A 21,740-nucleotide genomic window follows, 5' to 3' on the forward strand; every position below is an offset into this window, starting at 1 on the left:
CCATGCAAATGGAAGTGAAAAGAAAGCTGGGGAAACAATACTTACATAAGACAAAATAGTCTTTAAAACAAAGACTGTAACAAGAGACAAAGAAGGATACTACATAATGATAAAGGGAACAATCTAACAAGAGGATATAACAATTGTAAATATTTATGCACCCAACACGGGAATACCTAAATTAACATAAAGTAACTATTAAGAGACATCAAAGAAGAAATTGATAGTAATACAATAATAATTCGGGGCTGTAACACTCCAATGTTACATGGATAATCAATGGATAGATCATGATGCACAGATCATCAATCAATGGATAGATCATCCAGAGAGAAAACAAGGAAGCAGTGGCTGTGAATGACACATTGGATCAGGTGGACCTATCAGATATATTCAGAAGATTCTTTCAAAAAACAGTGTAACATACATTCAAGTGCACATGAAACAGTCTCCAGAACAGATCACTTGTTATGCCACAAAACAAATTTCAGTAAACTGAAAAATATTGAAAACATATCATGCATCTTTTCTGACTACATGGTATGAAACTAGAAATCAATCACAAGAAAAATTCTGAAAAGAACACAAATACATGGAAGCTAAATAACATGCTACTAAACATTGGATGGCTCAACCAAGAAATCAAAGAGGAAATCAAAAAATACATGGAGACAAATGAAAATGAAAACACAATGGTCCAAAATCCTTGGGATGCAGCAAAAACTATTCTAACAGAGGAGTTTACAGCAATACAAGACTACCTCAAGACGCAAGAAAAATTTCAAATAAACAACCTAATCTTAGACCTAAAGGAGCTAGCAAAAGAACAAATCCCAAAGCCAGTAGAAGGAAGGAAATAATAAATTTTAGAGCAGAAATAAATGAAATAGAGACTAAAAACACAACAGAACTGATCAATGAAACCAGGGGCTGATTCTCTGAACAGATAAACCATTACCCAGATTCATAAAGACCAAAAGAGAGACAGAGACAAAGAGAAAGGACTTAAATAAAATCAGAAATGAAGGAGGAGAAATAACTGACAGCCACAGAAATACCAAGGATTATAAAAGAATATTATAAAAAATTATATGCCACAAATTGGGACAATCTGGAAGGAATGGATACATCCCTAGAAACATATAATCTTCCAAAATGAAATTAGGAAGAAATAGAAAATCTGAACCTCTCAATTACTAGCAATGAAATTGAATCAGTAATGAAAAACTGCCCCAAAACAGAAGTCCAGGACCAGATGGCTTCACAGGGTAATTCTATCAAACTTTATTTATTTGAGAGAGAGAGAAAGAGGGTGTAAGAGATCACAAGCAGGGGGGAGGGGTAAAGGGAGAAGACTCCCTGCTGAGGAGGGAGCCCGATGCAGGACTCAATCCCAGAACCCTGGGATCATGACCTGAGCTGAAGGCAGAAGTTTAATCGACTGAGCCACTTGGGCACCCTCTATCAAACATTTATTTTTTTTATTTTTTTAAAGATTTTATTTATTTATTTAATTGACAGAGAGAGAGCGACAGAGAGACAGCGAGACAGGGCACACAAGCAGGGGTGAGTGGAAGAGGGAGAAGCAGGCTTCCCGCTGAGCAGGGAGCCTGATGCGGGGCTCGATCCCAGGACCCTGGAATCATGACCTGAGCTGAAGGCAGTCGCTTAACCAACTGAGCCACCCAGGCGCCCCTCTATCATACATTTAAAGAAAAGTTAATACCTATTCTCAAACTATTCCAAAAAGAAGAGGAAGGAAAGCTTCTAAGTTCATTGTATGAGGCCAGAACTACTCTGATACCAAAACCAGATACACTACAAAAAAGGAAAACTACTGGCCAATATCTCTGATGAACACAGATGCAAAAATTCTCAACAAAATATTAGTAAACCAAATCCAACAATACATTAAAAAAAATCATTCACCAGTGTAGAGTGAAATTTAATCCAGGGATACAAGGGTGGTTCAATATTTGCAAATCAATCAATGTGAATCATCACATTAACAAGAGAAAGGATAAAACCACATCATCATCTCAGTAGATGCAGAAAAAGCATTTGATAAAGGACAACATCCACTCATGATAAAAACCCTCAACAGGGGCGCCTGGGTGGCTCTGATGGTTAAGCATCTGCCTTCAGCTCCAGTCATGATTCTGGGGTCCTGGTATGGAGCCATGCATCAGGCTCCTTGCTCAGTGGGGGGCCTCCTTCTCCCTCTCCCTCTGCTGCTCCCCCTGCTGTGCTCTTTCGCTCTGACAAATAAATAAAGATCTATAAAAAAAAAAACCCTCAACAAAGTAGGTTTAGAGGGAAAAAACATACATAATAAAGCCCACATACGAAAAACCCACAGCTAATATCATACTCAGTGGTGAAAAAGAGCTTTTCCTCTAAGAGCAGGAACAAGACAAGGATGTTTACTCTCACTACTCTTATTCAACAAAGTACTGGAAGCCCTAGCCCCAGTAATCAGACAAGAAATAAAAGTCATCCAAATTGGAAAGGATGAAGTAAAAATTTCACTACTGGAGATGACATAATATTATATATGGAAAACCCTGAAAATTCCACCAAAAACCTAGTAGAACTGATAAATGAGTTTAGTAAGGACACAGGATACAAAATTAACATACAAAAATGTGTTGCATTACTATACACTAATAATAAAGTAGCAGAAAGAGAAATTAAGAAAACAATCTCACTTGTAATTGCATCAAGAATAAAATACCTAGGAGTAAACTTAATCAAGAAGGTACTTTGAAACTACCAAACATTAATAAGAGAAACCAAAGATGACACAAACAAATGGAAAGATATTCCATGTTCATGGATTAGAAGAATATTGGTAAGATGTCCATACTACCTAAAACATTTTTTTACAGAACTAGAACAAACAATCCAAAAATTTGTATGGAACCAGAGAAGACCCTGAACAGAAAAAACAATCTTGAAAAAGAACAAAGCTGGACGTATCACATTCCTAGATTTCAAACTACAGTATAAAGCTGTAGTGATCAAAATAGTATGGTACTGGTACACAGACAGACACATGGATCAATAGAACAGAACAGAAAGCCCAGAAATAAATCATATTTATATGCTCAATCAATTTATGACAAAGGACACAAGAGCATACAACGGGAAAAAGTTTCTTCAACAAATGGTCCTGGGAAAACTGGGCAACTACATGCAGAAGAATGAAACAGGACCATTTTCTTACACCATATACAAATAAACTCAAAATGAATTAGAGTCGTTAAGTGTGAGACCTGAAATCATAAAAATCCTGGAAAAAAACATATGCAGTAACTTATTTTTTAAGAGTTTACTTATTCATTTATTTTTTATTTTTTAAAGATTTTATTTATTTATTTATTTGAGAGGGAGAAAGAGAGAAAGGAACAGCATGAGAGGTGAGAGGGCCAGAGGGAGAAGCAGACTCCCCGCTAAGCTGGGAGCCTAATGTGGGACTCGATCCTAGGACTCTGGGATCATGACCTGAGCCGAAGGCAGTTGCTTAACCAACTGAACCACCCAGGCACCCCAGCTTACTCATTTTTTAAAAAGTAATTTCTACAGCCAACATGGGGCCTCAATTCACGACCCTGGGATCAAAAGTCACATGCACTATTGACTAAGCGAGTCAGGCGCCCCCTAGGCAGTAATTTCTTCTTTGACATTGCCTTAGAAACATTTCTCTAGATAGGACTCCTTGGGTAAGAGAAATAGCAAAATTTAACAGTGGGACTATACCAAACTAAAAAGCTTCTGCACAGCAAAATAAACCATCAACAAAACAAAAAAGTAACCTACTGAATGGGAAAAGATATTTGCAAATGATATATCCGGTACACAGTTAATATCCAAAATACATAAAGAACTTACACAAGTCAACAAGAACTCTCAAATAATCCAACTAAAAAATGGCAGAGGACATGAACAGACATTTCTCTAAGGAAGACATACAGATGGCCAACAGAAACTTGAAAAGATGCTCAACATCACTCATCATCAGGGAAATGCAAATCAAAACCACAACAAGCTATCACCTTACACCTATCAGAATGGCTAAAATCAAAAAACACAGTAAATAACAAGGGTTGGTGAGAATGTAAAGAAAAAGGAACCCCTGTGCACTGTTGGGGGGAATATTAACTGGTGCAGCCATTGTGGAAAACAGCATGGAGGTTCTTCAAAAAATTAAAAATAGAATTACCATAGGATCCAGTAATTCCACTGCTGGGTATTTACCCGAAGAAAATGAAAACAATAATTCAAAAAGATATATGCACCCCTATGTTTACTGCAGGATTACTTACAATAGCCAAGATATGGAGGCAATCCAAGGGTCCACTAGTAGATGAGTGGATAAAGAAGATGTGGTATATGTACACCATGGACTATTACTCAGCCATTAAAAATAATGAAATCTGCTATTTGCTACAACATGGATACACCTAGAGAATATAACGTTAAGTGAAATGAGTCAGGGAGAGAAAGACAGATACCATATACTTTCACTCATATTTGGAATTTGGAAAACAAAACAAATGAATGAAGAGAAAGAAAGATTGAAACAAAAACCAGACTCTTAAGTAAAAAGAATAAACTGGTTGTTATGAGAGGGGAGGTGGTTGGCAGGATGGGTGAAACAGGTGAAGGGGATTAGGAGTACAAGTATCCTGATGAACACTGAGTAATGTACAGAATTGCTGAATGATTATATTGTACACTTGAAACTAACGACATTGTATGTTAATTATACTTAAAGAAACTCCACTGTATAGGTAATATAAAATTGATCTCTTTAATTGTTCTCTCATGGTGTATGCCTTAAAAACAAAAAATGAAATGGTGTGCTTTTTAAGAGTAAGGTTAGAAACTTTAACATCCCCCTTCCCCACCCCCATTAAAAACAAAGACACCCGTATCAGCTATTGCAGAGCTAAGCCAGTAAGCGGGCACTCAATATTATACTCACTAATAGATAATAGAGAAAAACATATTCTTAACAAAGAATCAAAATAATATATGCTTCTACATGAAACCAGAAGCTTACTATGCATGCTGACAGGCAGACTGAGAATGGCATTTTTCACTCTTCATGTTTAGCAAATGGCTCTGTAAGCAAAAGCTGAACTTAAGTTTTAAGGTAACATGTTTAAAATATGGTTAAACACAGTAAATTGCCCTTTCATTAAAATGAAACTTGACCGCATGATTACAAAGCACTCAGTGAATTCATGAATTCTTAGGTCACTCATAAATCCTCTCCTTAGAATCTGCACTGCAGCTGAAATGCAGATTTCATGTCATTAATCTCGAAGTGTTTACTTGATAAGGAATAACACAAAACTGTTTTAGTTTACATTTAATACATAATGCTTGAAACAAAGGTTTTATTTCAATATTTCTGAATAAGTCTGGACATTTAAAACATCTCTTAAAAAAGCCTTACTTGATTATACTATAGGTTTTCATAGTAGAACATTTGGAAAATACAAAAAAGGAAAAAGCCACTATGGAAAAACCCATTTTTGTAAAACAATTACTCATAGATAATCACAATTTACATGTATATATAGGTAGCCTTATTTTTATGTTCAGATATAATATAAATATCCACTTACACTATTTATAGAAACGGCACACATACTGTTTTAAAACCTTTTCCATGTAATGTTTCCATAGCTATGGATAGATAAGATTAACAGAAATTTTTAAAAATGATGGGAAGTAAGTCAATCAGAGGAAGACAGTTACCATACGATCTCACTCATATGTGGAATTTAAGAAACAAAACAGGATCATAGGGGAAGGGAGGGAAAAATAAAACAAGACGAAATCAGGGAGGAAGACAAACCATAAGAGACTCTTATTCATAGGAAACAAACTGAGGGTTGCTGGAGGGAAGGGGGGGTGGAGGAATGGGGTAACTGGGTGATGGACATTAAGGAGGGCACGTGATGTAATGAGCACTGGGTGTTATATAAGCCTGATGCATCACTGACCTCTACCTCTGAAACTAATAATACACTCTATGTTAACTGAATTTAAATAAAAACAAAAAAAAATGGGAAGGAACTATTTAAGTAAATTTTCTTAGAACATATTTAGACCTCAAGTTACTTCAAGGATAAGAAAAGAAGTCAACTGATGTGAACTCTGTTGGACTTTAAGGAAAGGGCATATGTTAAGAAGCTAATAAGACAAAAAGACTAAATATTTTAAAACAAACTATGTCAGTTTCCTCCGGCCACTCTGGAATGCAGACCAAACACAAATTTAGCCCAAAATTCCTATGCCTTTTCATTTAGGATACTACCTAATGTTCTTTTTTTTTTTTTTTTTTTTTGTTGGTACCACAAAGTAACATTAGTAGCTAACATTTACATGACATTTTTTAGGTTTTGGGCATTGTTCTAAGCACTTTATATATAAAGTGAGATGAAGAAACAAAAGCACAGAGAGGTTCACACCGCATTGCCCAAGGTTACCTCCTGGTAAGTGTTGTAGCTGGGATTTGCACATAGTAGTCTGATTCTAAAATTTACTTTTCTCAGGGACAAATGTTGAAGTAGAACAAGTATTAGAGTAATACTACTCAAATAAGTGGAACACTATATACTTGGTCTCCTTCCATTTTTTTAGTATTTTGGTTAATGAAGACTTTTACTGTAGTTTAAGATACTTGTCTCAAGATAAATTTAATTATAGGAAAAAAATTATTGCAAATAGTCAATCAACCAGGGAAACTTTTTCATTTGAATTTAAGATTATTTGTAGGTATAAATATGGTTATCCAAAATAGGAATAAGAGTGAAAAGTTGCGGGCGCCTGGGTGGCTCAGGTCATGATCCTGGAGTCCCGGGATCGAGTCCCACATCGGGCTCCCTGCTCAGCAGGGAGTCTGCTTCTCCCTCTGACCCTCTTTCCTCTCATACTCTCTCTCTCTCATTCTCTCTCTCTCAAATAAATAAAATCTTTAAAAAAAAAAAGAAAAAACTGTTTAAAAAAAAGAGCGAAAAGTTGCAGAACAGTTAGTGCAGATGGTAGTTAGATGAACTTGGAGCTAAAAAAAAAAAGACCATATATCAAAGAGTTTAAACGATCAGCCCATAATGTCTTCTCCTTGGGAGGGACTCTCCTTTACTTGTTTTGCCCATTACTCTCAAGATGTGTGGTTTGTGACCTCCTGTATTTCAAGATTACACTTCCTTGTCTTATTATAATTCGATCTCACATGTACATGAAACAGTTGGGAAGAGGAAAAGGAGGCTCAAATGGTGACATGTTTCAGGTTCATGTCCCTTGATCCGTGTCTCTCAAACTATTTTCATGCCAATCTTCAATGCTTCTTGTTGGGGTTTAGCCTTGCTATTTTGCTTCAAAGGCTGACTTTGCTCAAAATGTATACTCGGTTTCTATAGCTCAGATGAATCCACACAAGATTTAACAGAATTTTCATTATCTGGATCTCTTCTCTGCAAAGTTGACTTGTTTTGCCAAGAAATCAGACTCTACCTGGTGGGGCAAAGCTAGCTTTAACCTGGATGCCTGTGTACAAAGGGTAATGTTCTGTATCATGGGTTAAGTCTTAAGTTCTTGTGAAGCAATGACTTTTTTTTCAATACAGAGTAACTTTACATTCACATTTATATTTGAGGCAGGAAAACTCACCAGGTATGAACCCCATTGGGCAGGAAGCTGCCAGGGCTTAAGGACTCTTTCTAAGCCTATCATGGCTGAAAAAAAGTATCATTTAACATTTGATACTCTGTATGACTAGCACCTTAGGAGGTAAATTCTACGGGTAATTTGGACAGGTGCCTGAACGTTTTTCTAGAAGTCACAAAGAGATGCCAGACCACTCATTCCAATAATGACAACAAAAAACCCACAACCTAGTAACTAGTTGAAAAGTTGTAATTTTTAAAAAAGATTTTATTGGTCAGAGAGAGAGAGAGAGAGAGTGCGCACAAGCAGGGAGAATGGCAGGCGGAGGGAGAGGGAGAGGGAGAAGGAGACTCCCTGCTGAGCTGGGAGCCTGATGTGGGACTCGATCCCAGGACTCTGGGATCATGACCTGAGCCGAAGGCAGATGCTTAACCTACTAAGCCACCCAGGCACCCCAAAAGTATCTAATTTTGGAGTATATTTCTCTAAAGAGCAGGATATTAAAAGTTGCAAAAAGACTGGGGTGCCTGGCTGGCTCAGTCAGAAGAATGTGTGACTCTTGTTCTTGGGGTTGTGAGTTCGAGCCCCATTGTGGGTGTAGAGATTACTCAAATAAAAATAAAAAAAAAGTTGGAAAAAAGATTAATCGACATTTTTGGGGTGACGTAAGACCATGGGAATTATGTTGGTTAAAGTTACTATAACCACAGGGAAAACTAGAAATACTCAGTTTGAAAGCACTAAAAACAGAAAAATCCACCACATCATTCTACTACTCAAATTAAAGATAACTTTACCACTGTCTATGCAAGACAAAGTCATTAATAATTTATTAGCAACATAATATAAAGGATCATCTAATCACAAGTATGCCTCACTTTATGCACATTTGGTAAATAAAATTTACATTTAAAAGAACTGTTCAAGTTACTCACAAATTCCTCTGAACCTGTGTTTAAGCAAAGGAATCTCAGGCTGCTGAGCATCAACTGTTACAGAGTGGCACTGAGTAGAGAAGTGGCACTGTGGTTCAAGTTCATTATCTAATTATTCAGTCTAAAAGGAAGGGAAGGGACATAGTTCTGATAGTTTAGATGGTATAGTTTGAAGACTGCCAAGTATGAGTAAAATAAAATAGAGTGATCTAGAAAAGAGGGAGAAAGCTGAAGACTTGGAAAGAGGAAGACTTGGAAAGAGGAAGTAGATTCCTAGAGAATGAAAAGTACCATTAGGTTGCTGGAGGGGAGGTGGACAGGGAGATGGGTTAAATAGGTGATTGGGTAGAGGCACCTGGCTGGCTCAGTCAGAAGAGCATGTGACTCTTGGTCTCGGGGTTGTAAGTTCCAGCTCCAGGTTGGGTGTAGAGATGACTTAGATAAATAAACTTAAAAAAAAAAAAATAGGTGATGGGTATTAAGGAGGGCACTTGTGGTGAGCACCAGGTGTTGTATGTAAGTGATGAATCACTAAATTCTACTCCTGAAGCTAATATTGCACTCTGTGTTAACTAGCTGGAATTTAAATAAAAACTTGGAAGAAGAAAAAAAAATTCTAAGAGCATTTCCAGTATTCTAACATGCAATATATCACCAACTTGGCTACACCTAAATTATTCTTCCTTTAATAGTAAGTGTTTCAGTATATCAGAAATTAAAAAAAACACAAATCATTCCTTTGATCTATCTAGATTTAACCTGGAAGTCAGAGGAAAATAGGATCTATATCATCTGTAGAAATTTGTGTCAATATTGTGGGAAAACATGTATTTTGTAAAGTAAGCAATGCCAATAAAAGTGATACCAAACAACAGAATAAAAACCTCCAGACCTCGACATAGGTGTTACTTAACAATCTCATTCTCCTTTGTTAAAGGACTGCACTGCTGCAATATTACCCCATTTCTTCCAGCACTTTCAGAGAAGAGTACAATCAATTCTGCAAGCAAAGAGAACTAGGACAATATAAATTGATGGCTTAGGCACTTCCCTGGAGGGCTCCAAAGAATATTCTATTTTTAACTCTCTTTCACTTCAACAGAGAAGAGAGCAAGAAGGAAACACAGTGCTCAGCAGAAAAGTATTGCACAGGCTTTAACAGGCTAGTTTTACTTTATGCAGGTGACCTGAACAGCATTTGTGTTAAAGGAAAACATTCTTAGTAATATGAATTAGATATAAGAAAGATAATAAAAAGAACTGAAGAACTGTTTTGTCAGAACAGCCCTAAATCTAAGGTGATTTCATTTAAGTTTTTCAAGACTAAACTTGTAGAGCAGAAGCAGTGTGAGGGGAGATTTGTTTTTGTTTTTGTTTTTGTTTTTGATAAGCCAGTTCTGCCAACTCTAAGTTTATATGTAACTAGGTAGCTACAATGCAATTTAGATGAACTGTTTCCAAATCCTCAAAACCTCAAGTTTGTAATCCTGGTCTGTCTTACACACCTGCAGCACATTTTTAGTGAGCAGGCAAGTTCAACTAAGGATAGCCTCTTTGGTGAATTTAGAAGAAGAGACGAACAACAGCACACCTTCACTATTCTTTCTCCTGTTATCACCTTCTGCTCCACTATTTCTGTGCCTGAAATAAACATAAACACAAACACAAAAAAACGAATCTAATAAAAACAGCCACGTAGAGGTTATAACTCATGGCTTTTTAAATGATGACCCTATGGAAGAGTCTGTAGAGCTCAAGGAAATCTGTGGGTACTTACCAGATACTTTTGGCTCCAGGTTTCAGTGTCGGCAGGTTAATGGAGAAGGGAAAAGGGAAATAGGTGGATTTGTAGGTATTACATAATGTCTGAATCTGTGCTGGTTACACAATACTCAGAAAAGCTCAGAGAATCAATGAAAAAAACAAGGATAACCAGGGCCATCCCGAAGCAACATCATTACAAAACTCCTCCAGTCAAAAGATGCCAGTAAAGAAACTTTGTACCGAAGTCCCTATTTAACATAGCTAAGTCTCCTGTTAATATCATCCCTCTGATGCTTACCCAATATGTCAATTTCTTCCTTGCTTGCCCTTTATACCAAGTCAGCTTTAAATTTGTGTTCTGTAATGCTGCCAATATTCTCCACATGTTACAGATTGTTTATCCTAAAATGTTCCTTCTATGGTGTGGTTCATCGGGAACCTACTATAGTCTGGTGGTAACGAAGCTTAATTGGAACCACATAGTTTTGAGTTACCTGAAAAGCTAACACTGATGATATAATGCATTGATATTCTTTGCATTTATCAACTGGCGGCAAAACTAAAATGACATTTCATTTTACAGACTCATTTTGCTTTCCACATGCATAAAATATCACAGTTTGGGGGAAAAAAATTGAATTATATCCTTGGTCAGAGCCAAAGTAGTTTCAGATGCTTTTAGGTGTCTTAGGTCCATTAGATGGCATGCATTAATGCACACTAATATTTCTTAAAAGTTATGTAGCAATAGACTTTTGCTAATGAGTTTGGCATGCTTAGACATTAGATTTTTAAGAAAATCTATAAACTAAACTGAATCTGTCATTCAAATCTGCTTTGGAAAAGAAATTAAAGCAAGAGCTTTCACAAATTTTTAAAAGGTAAATTATATTAAGACAAGGTTGTCATTTAAATTCAAATCCCTATTTCTGAGTATGATGCATGATTAAAAGGCATTATATGGAAAATATAAGCAAATATTAACACCTTAATACAGCATTAAAAAAAAAAGAAAGAAAAAAAGCAGTGGAAACCTGAGTAAAAAGAAGCCAGGAAGCAGCTGAAAAAGAGACCGGTTCACTGTGAGAAATGTAAACCTCTCAGACAGTGCTACGGCCCCGAATCCAACAGCTCAGGAACAAGGCCAATTATTGCAAAATATTAAACATATATGGTAAAGCTGCAAACCTTTCAAAAAAGAGTCATAAGAATGAAAGCAGCTACACAGAAAACAGCCAGGGCCGCATAAACCCAAAATCTTTGCTATAAGTACTATGTGCAGGAACGGTTTTTTTATATCAAGCTCCTTATATGTAGTATACTTTATAGTATTCAAGCTGTAAAGTTTATGATAAAGGGTTAAGATAATAAATCCTTACTATTGTAAATGGCAAATAACCATATCTTTTGAAATAGTTGTTTGTGTAACTCCAGTTATTGACAGTAAGTCATTAAGCTATTGCAAACCAGTCTTCCAATATTCCACCTTTCTGAACTAAAAAGGTCTCAGATAAGATAGAAACCAGAATCATGGAATTTTAGAGTACACAGAGGCTTCAACAGACAATACAGTAAACCTCCCTTACTTTGGAAGCAAGTAAATTGAAACCCAGAAGCTTTAAGTGATAGATCTAATACCAGTTAAAAATGAAAAAGGGCTGTCAGGATTTTACTCCTGTTTTCCTTCACACTATACATTCCATTGTCTGAAAATCCTCATGTAGCCAGAATTTCTTCTGCTTCTGTTGACTGGGGTTGACTTAACCTTGTTTTGAATGACCATGACAGTTTCATATTCATAACACAAGATATATATATTCATTCCTCAGCAACAGGGTTAGCACTGTTTTCAATTCAAGTCCCGTAAGAGATGAGAGGTTTGTTGTTAAGGGGATCAATAACTATTGTGGACCTCTGACACGCATGTGGGATAGAAGACCAAAGCATTTTATCCTTGAGATATCTCCCCAACCTTCTTCCTGCCGCCAAAAGGGAAAATAACAGAAGATCTTTTATTTCTCTTGCCATATCCCCTGGTTTAAGAATACTTAATTCAACAGGTAAAAACAAACAAAAAACCCCCCCAAAAAAACCCCCAAAACCCCCAAAACCACTTAATTCAATTGGATTTGTTAAGTTAGGGGACAATTTCTTTAAATACATATATAAACATTTAAAAATTATTTATTTGTGCCCCAGTGAAGAACTGTTCCAAATCTATTGTTTTCATTATTTGGTTGAATAATTAGTTTTACCCTTTTATGTAATAAAAGAAAATATGTTTCTTCACTAAATGTTGTTTGACAAGAAACAAAAATGTAAGAGACATTAACAAATTATTTCTAATTTTAATCAGACCGGGATGGTGGAATGTATATAGGGAAATATAAAGAAAAAAATAAAAAAATGAAATCCAGAAAGTATGATGTGTACATATCAAAATGTAAATTAAGGAAGGAGAAATTGCTATAAATCTGTTAAAAAAATCAGAAAAAATTGCCTTGTCCATTTCCCACTGCATTTTACTTTTCTATTAGGATATACACACAAACATAAATGCACACTTTTCTATATGCTTTAACATAAAAAATAACCATCAGCTAACTACAAATTTTTAGATTATAACTTTTTTAGTAGTTAAAATCCTAATTCCATTAAAAGGTTAAAATTACCAACACAATACTTGCCACTGGCACTACTGAACTTTTCTTTAAAGAGGAATTTGCTATTGTACTTATTAACATAACATTCCTTTCCCTTTCAGATAAGGATGCTTTGAGGATTAATTTCTCTTTTTTTTCCTCACACTGAATGATATTCAACTAACTTACACCTGTAAACTGAGAGGACAGTACATAAAATAACTGGAAGGACAAATTCTATATAACAAGTTATATTGTAATGACTTTAAGAGTCAAACATAATGTCAAAAATTATTCAGACATACTTTTTTCTGTGCCTGTACTATATGGATGCAATCTAACTTATTTTCATTTCCTTCCTTCTCACCATAATTAGCATTAGAAAAAATCCACAATTAAAGTATCACTGATGATAAAAACACCTACTACCTACAACATAGATATTTTGGCCTTCAACTGGGAGGAGTGGCATATTCAGTTGTTTTCCATTACGTGGGAATATTTTTGCTGAGATGCATTTGTAAAAGCACACTGGTCCGGCCTGTGATTTAAAGTTTTCATTCTGTAGGCAGTTTGACAATGCAGAGGAATAAAAGTTTAGCGATGGAAAAGAACGAAACTAATAAGCTCACACAAATATAGAGCAAAGGATCTCTGCTTGCCTCAACTGGCTGTACTAATAAACTAAGTTAATTAGTCACACAGAAGATATTTGAATTGGGAGAGTAAAGGTAAATTTCTTTTTTGTTAAATGACATTAACTATAGTCTGTATTATAATTTTGAAAGAAAAAAAAATCAAGACAAAACAATATGAAACATCAGTCACTGTGGCCCAGGAAAACTCAGAAAATAATTATTAGAATAAAACAACAATGTGTTTAAAGCTAATGAATGAACAGTGTCACAAGGAATATTCCCATATAAAGAACTTTTGATGACTTTCAAAACTGGAGCATGTACTAATTTATATTATTTGAAGTGGACTGTATTATCAAACTTCAGGAAAACTTGAACTAAAGGGAGTCACAATTAAGACAGAAGACAAATTCTAAGTTGGCTAAAATGAACAATGTTTGTACTCAATATCCTTTGGAAGAACATTGGCCACAAAAAAGGGAAGACCTTATACTAAGTGTAAGATGACTCCTAGGAACAATGGATTAAGAACCTGAAAGTTCCCCTACTGGGGTGATAAGTAAGAATCCTCTCTGGTTAAGGAAGTTGGTGATTCACAATGATCACCGAAGACTGCAAAAGTGGGGAGAAGCAAGAATACTTCTCTTCAGATTGCCTGGTGCAGGCATCTTTTTCCTAAAACTGCGGCTCCCCTTAAGACTTGCAAATAATATCAAGAGCAAGAAACTGCCTAAGTGGAGGGTTTTGTGGCCTCAGTGAGTCATGCTGATATAGTGTGAGCGCCTCCAACAGTGACAACCAGCTAAAAAGGCCTCAAAGATACCAATAAACATTCCGCTTCAACCGCTAGAGTTATGGAAGGCTGAAAAGTACCTTATTACACATCTAGGGCAGAAATACAAATCTAGGTGGGAAGCACAGAAAGAAATGAATTCAGTCAAGATCGTTTTTTCCGCTGAGGTCACAGCAGTTTTCACTGAAACCTTAAAGAAAATTTAAGAGGGGCAAAAGGAAAAGAATCTTCTGAGTTTTAACATATGAGATATGCCTAGTATTAGATTGCATTTGGTTTAAAAATACCTTTCACTATACAACCAGCAAACTGAAAAATAAAACACAAAAAAGATATTTAAGGACATCATTCCTTTTAAAAGCATACTGAGACCAAGACATCAAAACATCTTCACCAGGCTAAATTCTAAAAGTTGGGTCACTTGGGTCCTTGCTTCTAGTTAGTTGTTCAGGAGACATCTTAGCTTGCCTCATCTCTCTTTTGTTGTTAACAGAGGTGGATTATTGGTCCCCAAAGGAGGCTTTACTACAATGGCAGGGAGCAACATGCAGCTGCTCACCACTCTGCTTTGCCTGGTATAGTCTTCTCATTATGGCTCTAAACACTTTACCATATAAACCTGGCAGAGTTATTTTCTGGCAGGTGCTAAGATTTGCACACTCTTTCAATCTCAGTGGTTTGTATATTCATATGAATCATATCTGAGACCCCTGACAGGCAGAGGGTGGCAATATCTTAATGGTAAGACTGAAATAAAGCAGAATGAAAAAAGCAATATCCATAGCTAAGAGATCATAGCCTCAGAAGTATTACTCACCTGTCTGCTGTGTAGGCTGTGGCAGTGGTTGGTTTAGATGTGAATTGTAATGGACAGAAGGGACTGGACGGTACTGAGGTTGACTGGAGTGATAGTGGCCTGGAGCACAGTAACAGGCTGGCATCTAGGGTAAGTATTGAAAGAAAAAAAGTCCATTTCACTTGCAACAGAAATGTCTTCTCTGAGGAACAACAGAGTGTTATGAGTAATACTTCTTAATACCATCCGAAAAAAATTTTCTTAGCTTTAAGTTTAACTGAAAAATTTTTTAAAAATTTCAAGCATGCAGTATATGTAACAGAAGACACCTACAAATATGCCCATCAGTTAGATTTAATAGGTTTAAAGTTTTGGGGCATAATTGTTTCAGATTTTTCTCCCTCTTTTATAAAACCAAACACTACTGAAATAGCTAAGGGCTCACTCCAACATTCTTTTGCCCTATGTTCAACAGAAAAATCATTATCCTATAATAGGTTGGTATATATGATTCCTATAAATGTTTTTAAACTGTTACTATACATATGTTATCCGTAAAGAAAACTGTTGAGGGTTTAAAAAATTTACATTTATGGTACTCTACTACATAAAACTCCATGCAACTTATTTTGCAATTAACATTCTTTTTCGAGACTTATCTTGGTTGAAACATGTACACTCATGCTCATTCAATCTGAATGCTGAACTGCAGTCATTGTATAAACAGCCAGTTTATCTATTCTCACACTAATACACAGTTGCGCTGGTTCCATTCTTTTTCTCATACTTCTAATGTAAATTAAAAGGCCAATACAAATCTTATTTGTCAATTATATCTTAATAAAGCTGGGGAAAAACCCAGTAAGACTAGCTTAATTCTATTTCCTTCCGGAGCTATTTATATCAGTTGTGCATTTCTCTTAAAGTAATCTGACCTATTTTGGAATGAGGAATAAACAATTAATTCAGTGATGTAGAAGTTTGTGGTAAATTAACTTTATTAGCTTCATAAGCTCTTTCAGGTTATGCTCTTCCAATTGGGTTACTTCTAAAAGAGGAGACATCTGTAGACATCTTAAAGAGTGTCTATTTCATCTGCAAACCAGCTGAATACAGAATTTCTAGATCAGTTATAAGCCAAGAATCTCCTAAATTTACTGTTAACATTCTTCTGTTTTTGAACCATTAGATGCAATACATTTGTGATCCCTTAATTGTTCCTGGAGGTATCAGCAAGCAATTGGTATGACCTAATTTCAGATCTTAATCTATTATTATACTTTTCAGTATGCGTATAAATAAGAGTATACACTTTTCTCCCACTTAATTAAAAAAAAGACATCATTGTTTAAGGCAAAAATGGTAACCAATATATATTTTATTTATAATGTATACACATGCAATGTATATGACAACAGCACAAACAACCGAGGGTAAATAAAATTATACTGTCAATGTGACTACTATATTTTACTTGCAGTTTCATATGAACTTGAAATAGATAGTAATAACCTAAAGATACAGATCATATGCCTAAAGAAACTATACAAACATGAGATTTAAAGGACTGTAGTAAAAAGGCCAAAGAAAAAATAAATTAGAACACTAAAGGAGTTCAAATAATACAAAAGGCAGGATAGGAGGCATATAGGAATAAAATAGAACAAATGGAAAACAAATAGCAATGTGGCATACCTACCTCTAACCATGTCAACAGACCTATTAAAGCTAAGAGGACTAGACATTCCAATGAGACTAATAGAACAGCAAAGATGAACTATATAACTATATGCAAAAGACAGACTTTAAATATTAAGGTCACAAATTAGAGGACAGAAAAGGCATACCACTTAAATGCTCATCAAAAGAATGCTGAAGTCACTATATTGAAGTCAGATAAAATAGGTTTTAAGACAAGAAACAGTACTAGAGAGAGAGAGAAAAACATTTCATAATGATAGGAGTCAATATATCAGGTAGAAATGATAAATATAAATCGCTTAATACAGGTTTCAATATTATTAAAAAACTGGCAGAATTTAAGGGAGAAATAGACAAATCCACTATCACTTATTGGTAGAACTGGATAAAAGACTGGAAAGACACGAATCAACAACATCGGCTCAACTAATACTTAGAGAATACTAAATGCAAGAAACAGTAAAATATGAAAGAAATGAAAGATGACCTAAGTAAATGGAAAGACATCCCATGTTCATTAAGACTGGAAGATTTAATATTAAGATGTAGTAATATCCAAAGCAATCCACATACTCAATGCAATCTCTATCAAAATTTTAATGGCCTCTTTTGCAGAAATGGAAAAGCCAACCATCAAATTTACATGGAATCGTAAGCCATATAGGCAAGTAGTCAAAGCAATCTTGAAAAAGAACAGTTGGAAGACTCACAATCCCTGACTTTAAAAACTTACCACAAAGATATAGTAATATAATAGTGTAGTACTGGCATAAAAGTGGAAACATAGAGAATAGCATAAACTGAGAGTCCAGAAATAAACTCTTACATTTATGGTCAACTGATATTTGACAAGGGTACCAAAATCATTCAGTGGGAAAAGCATGCTTCAACAAATGATGCCAGAAAAGATAGATACACACATGCAAAAGAATGACATTGGACCCTTATGCCTCATTATCATATGCAAAAATTAACTCAAAATGGATAAAAGATCTAATTTTGGAGCTAAAGACCACAAAACTCTTAAAGGAGAACATAAGGATAAAATCTTCATAACTGTGGATTTGGCAATGGATTCTTAGTTATGACTAGAAAAGCAATGAGCAGTAAAATGAAAAGAGATAAAATGGATTTTATCGAAGTTAAATTTTTGTACATTTAAGGACATTATCAAAAAGTCAAAAGACAAGAGAACAGGTGAACATATTTGCAAATCACACTCCTGATGAGGGTCTAGTATACAGTATATATAAAGACCTCTTACAACTAAACAACAAAAAGACAATCTCCTGAAAAATTGGCAAAGGACTTAAAAGAGACAGTTCTCCAAAGAAGACAGACAACAGCCCACAAGTACATGAACAGATGATCACCACCACCAATCATTAGGGAAATACAAGTCAAAACCACAAGGAAATACACACTTCACATCACCAGGATAGCTGAGATAATAATAACAACTTTTAAAAAGGTAAATAATAAGTGTTACTTTGTCAAAATGTGGAGAAACTGGAACCTCTATACATTGCAGATGGGAATATAAAATGACACTGTGGAAAACAGGCTGGCAATTTCTCAAAAAGTTAAACACAGATATACCATATAATTCAGCAATTTTATTCCCAGGTATATATCCAAATAAATGAAAGTGGATATCTGAATAAAAACATGTACCTACATGTTCATAACAGCACTGTTTACAATGGGCAAAAGGTAGAATGAACAAATGGTATATTCATACAATGGTATATTATTCAGGGCGCCTGGGTGGCTCAGTCGTTAAGCATCTGCCTTCGGCTCAGGTCATGATCCCAGGGTCCTGGGATCGAGTCCCACATCGGGCTTCCTGCTCAGCGGGAAGCCTGCTTCTCCCTCTCCCACTCCCCCTGCTTGTGTTCCCTCTCTTGCTGTGTCTTTCTGTGTCAAATAAAAACAAACAAACAAACAATGGTATATTATTCAGACAAAAGAAGGAACGAGGTACTGATACATGCTACAACGTGGATTAACCATCAAATATGTTAAGCTAAAGAAGCCAGACACAAAAGGTAACAATATTGCATGAGTCCATTAATATGAAGTATCCAAAACAGGCAAATCCTTGGAGACAGAAAGCAGACTGGTGGTTGCCAGGGGCTGGGGGCTGGGGCAAATAGGTAGTAACTGCTTAATGAGTAGAGTTTTCTTTTGGGGTGATAAAAATAAAATGTTTTGGAACTAGAGAGAGGTGATTGTTGGAAAACATTCTGTATGTACTAAATGTCACTGAATTGCTCACTTTGAAATGGTTAATTTTATGTTATGTCAACTTTATCTCAAAACAAAACCAAAAGAAATCACAAAACACTGAAATGATAAAATACAAATTCTTCTCTTTTTTTTTAAAGATTTGATTTATTTATTTGACAGAGAGACAGAGAGCACAAGCAGGCAGAGCGGCAGGCAGAGGGAGAGGGAGAAGCAGGCTCTCGCTGAGCAGGGAGCCCAACGCGGGGTTCAATCTCAGGACCCTGGGATCATGACCTGAGCCGAAGGCAGACGCTTAACCGACTGAGACACCCAGGCATCCCTAGAATACAAATTCTTTTCAAGTGCACATGATCTTCCCCCAAAAGACTACATACTGGTACATAAAATAACAAGAGATTCCAATAAACAATGAAATCTTAGATTCTCTGATCACATGAAATTAGAATAGAAATCAGTAATAATAAGGTATTTAGAAAGCCCCAGGTATTTGGAAATTAAATAACACACTTCTAAATAAATCACCTGTCAAAAAAGTCATACACATACAAAAAAGAGAAAACATTTTGAACAAAATGATAACAAAAACACAACACATCCAGTTTTGTGGGTTGCAGCTAAAATGATGCTTAGAGGGAAATTTATAGCATTAAAAAATTTATGTTAGAAAGGAAGAACAATCTAAAAATCAATGATCTATGCTTCTACCTTAAGAAGCCAGACACAAACAAAGGAGCAAATGAAACCCAAAATAAGCAGAAAAGAAGAAAACAATGGTAAAAGTAGAAATCGTTCAAATAGAAAATGAATAATAAAATTAATGAAATCCTGTTGGTTTTTAAAAAACATCAATGGAATTGATAAATCTTTTGAGTAAATAAAGCAAAAAGAAGAGAGGAGTGAAACTATCAACATTAAGAATTACAGAGGTGATACCACTATAGATCTTTTTTTTTTTTTTAGGTTTTGTTTATTTATTTGACAGAGAGAGACAGCGAGAGAGGGAACACAAGCAGGGGGAGTGGGAGAGGGAGAAGCAGGCTTCCTGCGGAGCAGGGAGCCCGATGTAGGGATCGATCCCAGGACCCTGGGATCATGACCTGAGCTGAAGGCAGACAATTAACGACTGAGCCACCCAGGTGCCACACCACTATAGATCCTTAAAATACTAAAATTATAATAAGGGGATATCATGACTGACCGTTTGCCAATAAATTTGACAATTAAATTGATACAATCTATAATATTCAATCCAAAAAGGAACAGGAAATTGGATTAGCTCTATATCCACCAAAAAATTGACTTTGTAATTTTAAAATCTTCACTACAAAAAAACTCCAAGTCCAGATGCATTAGTGAATTCTAGCAAATATTTAAGAAGGATGTTAAGAAGAATCCTACACCAACTGTTTTAGGAAATGAAGGAGGCAACAATATCCAATTCATTTTGAAGCCAGTATCACTGCCATCTTGATACTACAACCTGAAAAAGACATTACACACAAACTACAGACCAATAACCATTATGAACATGCATGCAAAAATCATTAAGAAAATATAAGCAAAATGAATCCAGTAATATATAAAAAGATATTCTATCATGACTAAGTGGGAGTGTGCTCTCAAAATGAAAGGATTAACTTAACATTCAAAAATCACAGTAATTCGCTGTATAAATAGAACAAAATGGAAAAATCACATGATCATCTCAACAGATGCAGAAAAGGAAATTTCACAAGATTTAATACTCAATTCATGGTAAAGACTCTCACCAAACTAAGAGAATTTTCTCAACATAATAGAGGGCATAATAGAGGGCAAAAAATTCCAGATAATCTCAGAGTTAATGATGAAAGACCAAATGCTTTTCCTAAGACTGGAAACAAGGAAGAATATGTACTTTCAAAATTTAGCTTTAAGTTAATAAATGAATTCTAGGGATTTTACTTCTTCCTGTTGTGTGTATATTCAACATTAGTGCTCATAAGTAATTCAATAAGGCAAGTAATTCAATAAAAGGCATATGTATTGGAAAATCCTAAGCAGTCTATGAAAAAAGTACTAGAATAATTAAATTTAGAAAGTCTACAGGATACAAGATCAATATACAAAAATCAACCTTATTTCTACATATGAGCAAATGATGAATAGAAAATGAAATTTTAAAATAATCTCTTTTAGAATACTAAGTATTTTTTTTTTAAGGTTTTATTTATTTGAGAGAAAGCGAGAGCACGTGCAAGTGGTGGGGAGGGGAGAAGGGTAGAGAAGCAGATTCCTTGCTGAGCAGGGATCCTGATGCAGGGCTCAATCCCAGGACCCTGAGAGCATGACCTGAGCTAAAGGCAGACGGTTAACCAACTGAGTACCCAGGCGCCCCACAAAGCATTTAAAAACATTACATACTTAGAGATATATTTAATAAAATATATGCAATATTTATATAATGAAAACTACAAAATACTGTTGAGAAAAATTAAGGAATATCTAAGTAAATGCAGAGAAATAACAATAAAGCTTTATTAGTATTACGATGTTATT

General features: G+C 35.4%; 1 protein-coding gene across 7 annotated transcripts in view; it reads right to left on the reverse strand.

Moving 5' to 3' along the window:
- R3HDM1 (R3H domain containing 1) overlaps positions 1-21,740 on the reverse strand; it is a 131,849-nt gene that overhangs the window by 59,021 nt on the left and 51,088 nt on the right. For all 7 annotated transcript variants that reach the window (XM_025856837.2, XM_025856818.2, XM_025856795.2 and 4 more), the window contains one exon: positions 15,273-15,396. In XM_025856837.2, coding sequence (XP_025712622.1) covers positions 15,273-15,396 — 124 coding nt within the window. The remainder of the gene's footprint in view (positions 1-15,272; positions 15,397-21,740) is intronic.

Source organism: Callorhinus ursinus, unplaced genomic scaffold, assembly GCF_003265705.2.
Source record: "Callorhinus ursinus isolate GAN/ISIS: 27379988/994484 unplaced genomic scaffold, GSC_fseal_2.0 scaffold2, whole genome shotgun sequence".
Classification (NCBI taxonomy): domain Eukaryota; kingdom Metazoa; phylum Chordata; class Mammalia; order Carnivora; family Otariidae; genus Callorhinus; species Callorhinus ursinus.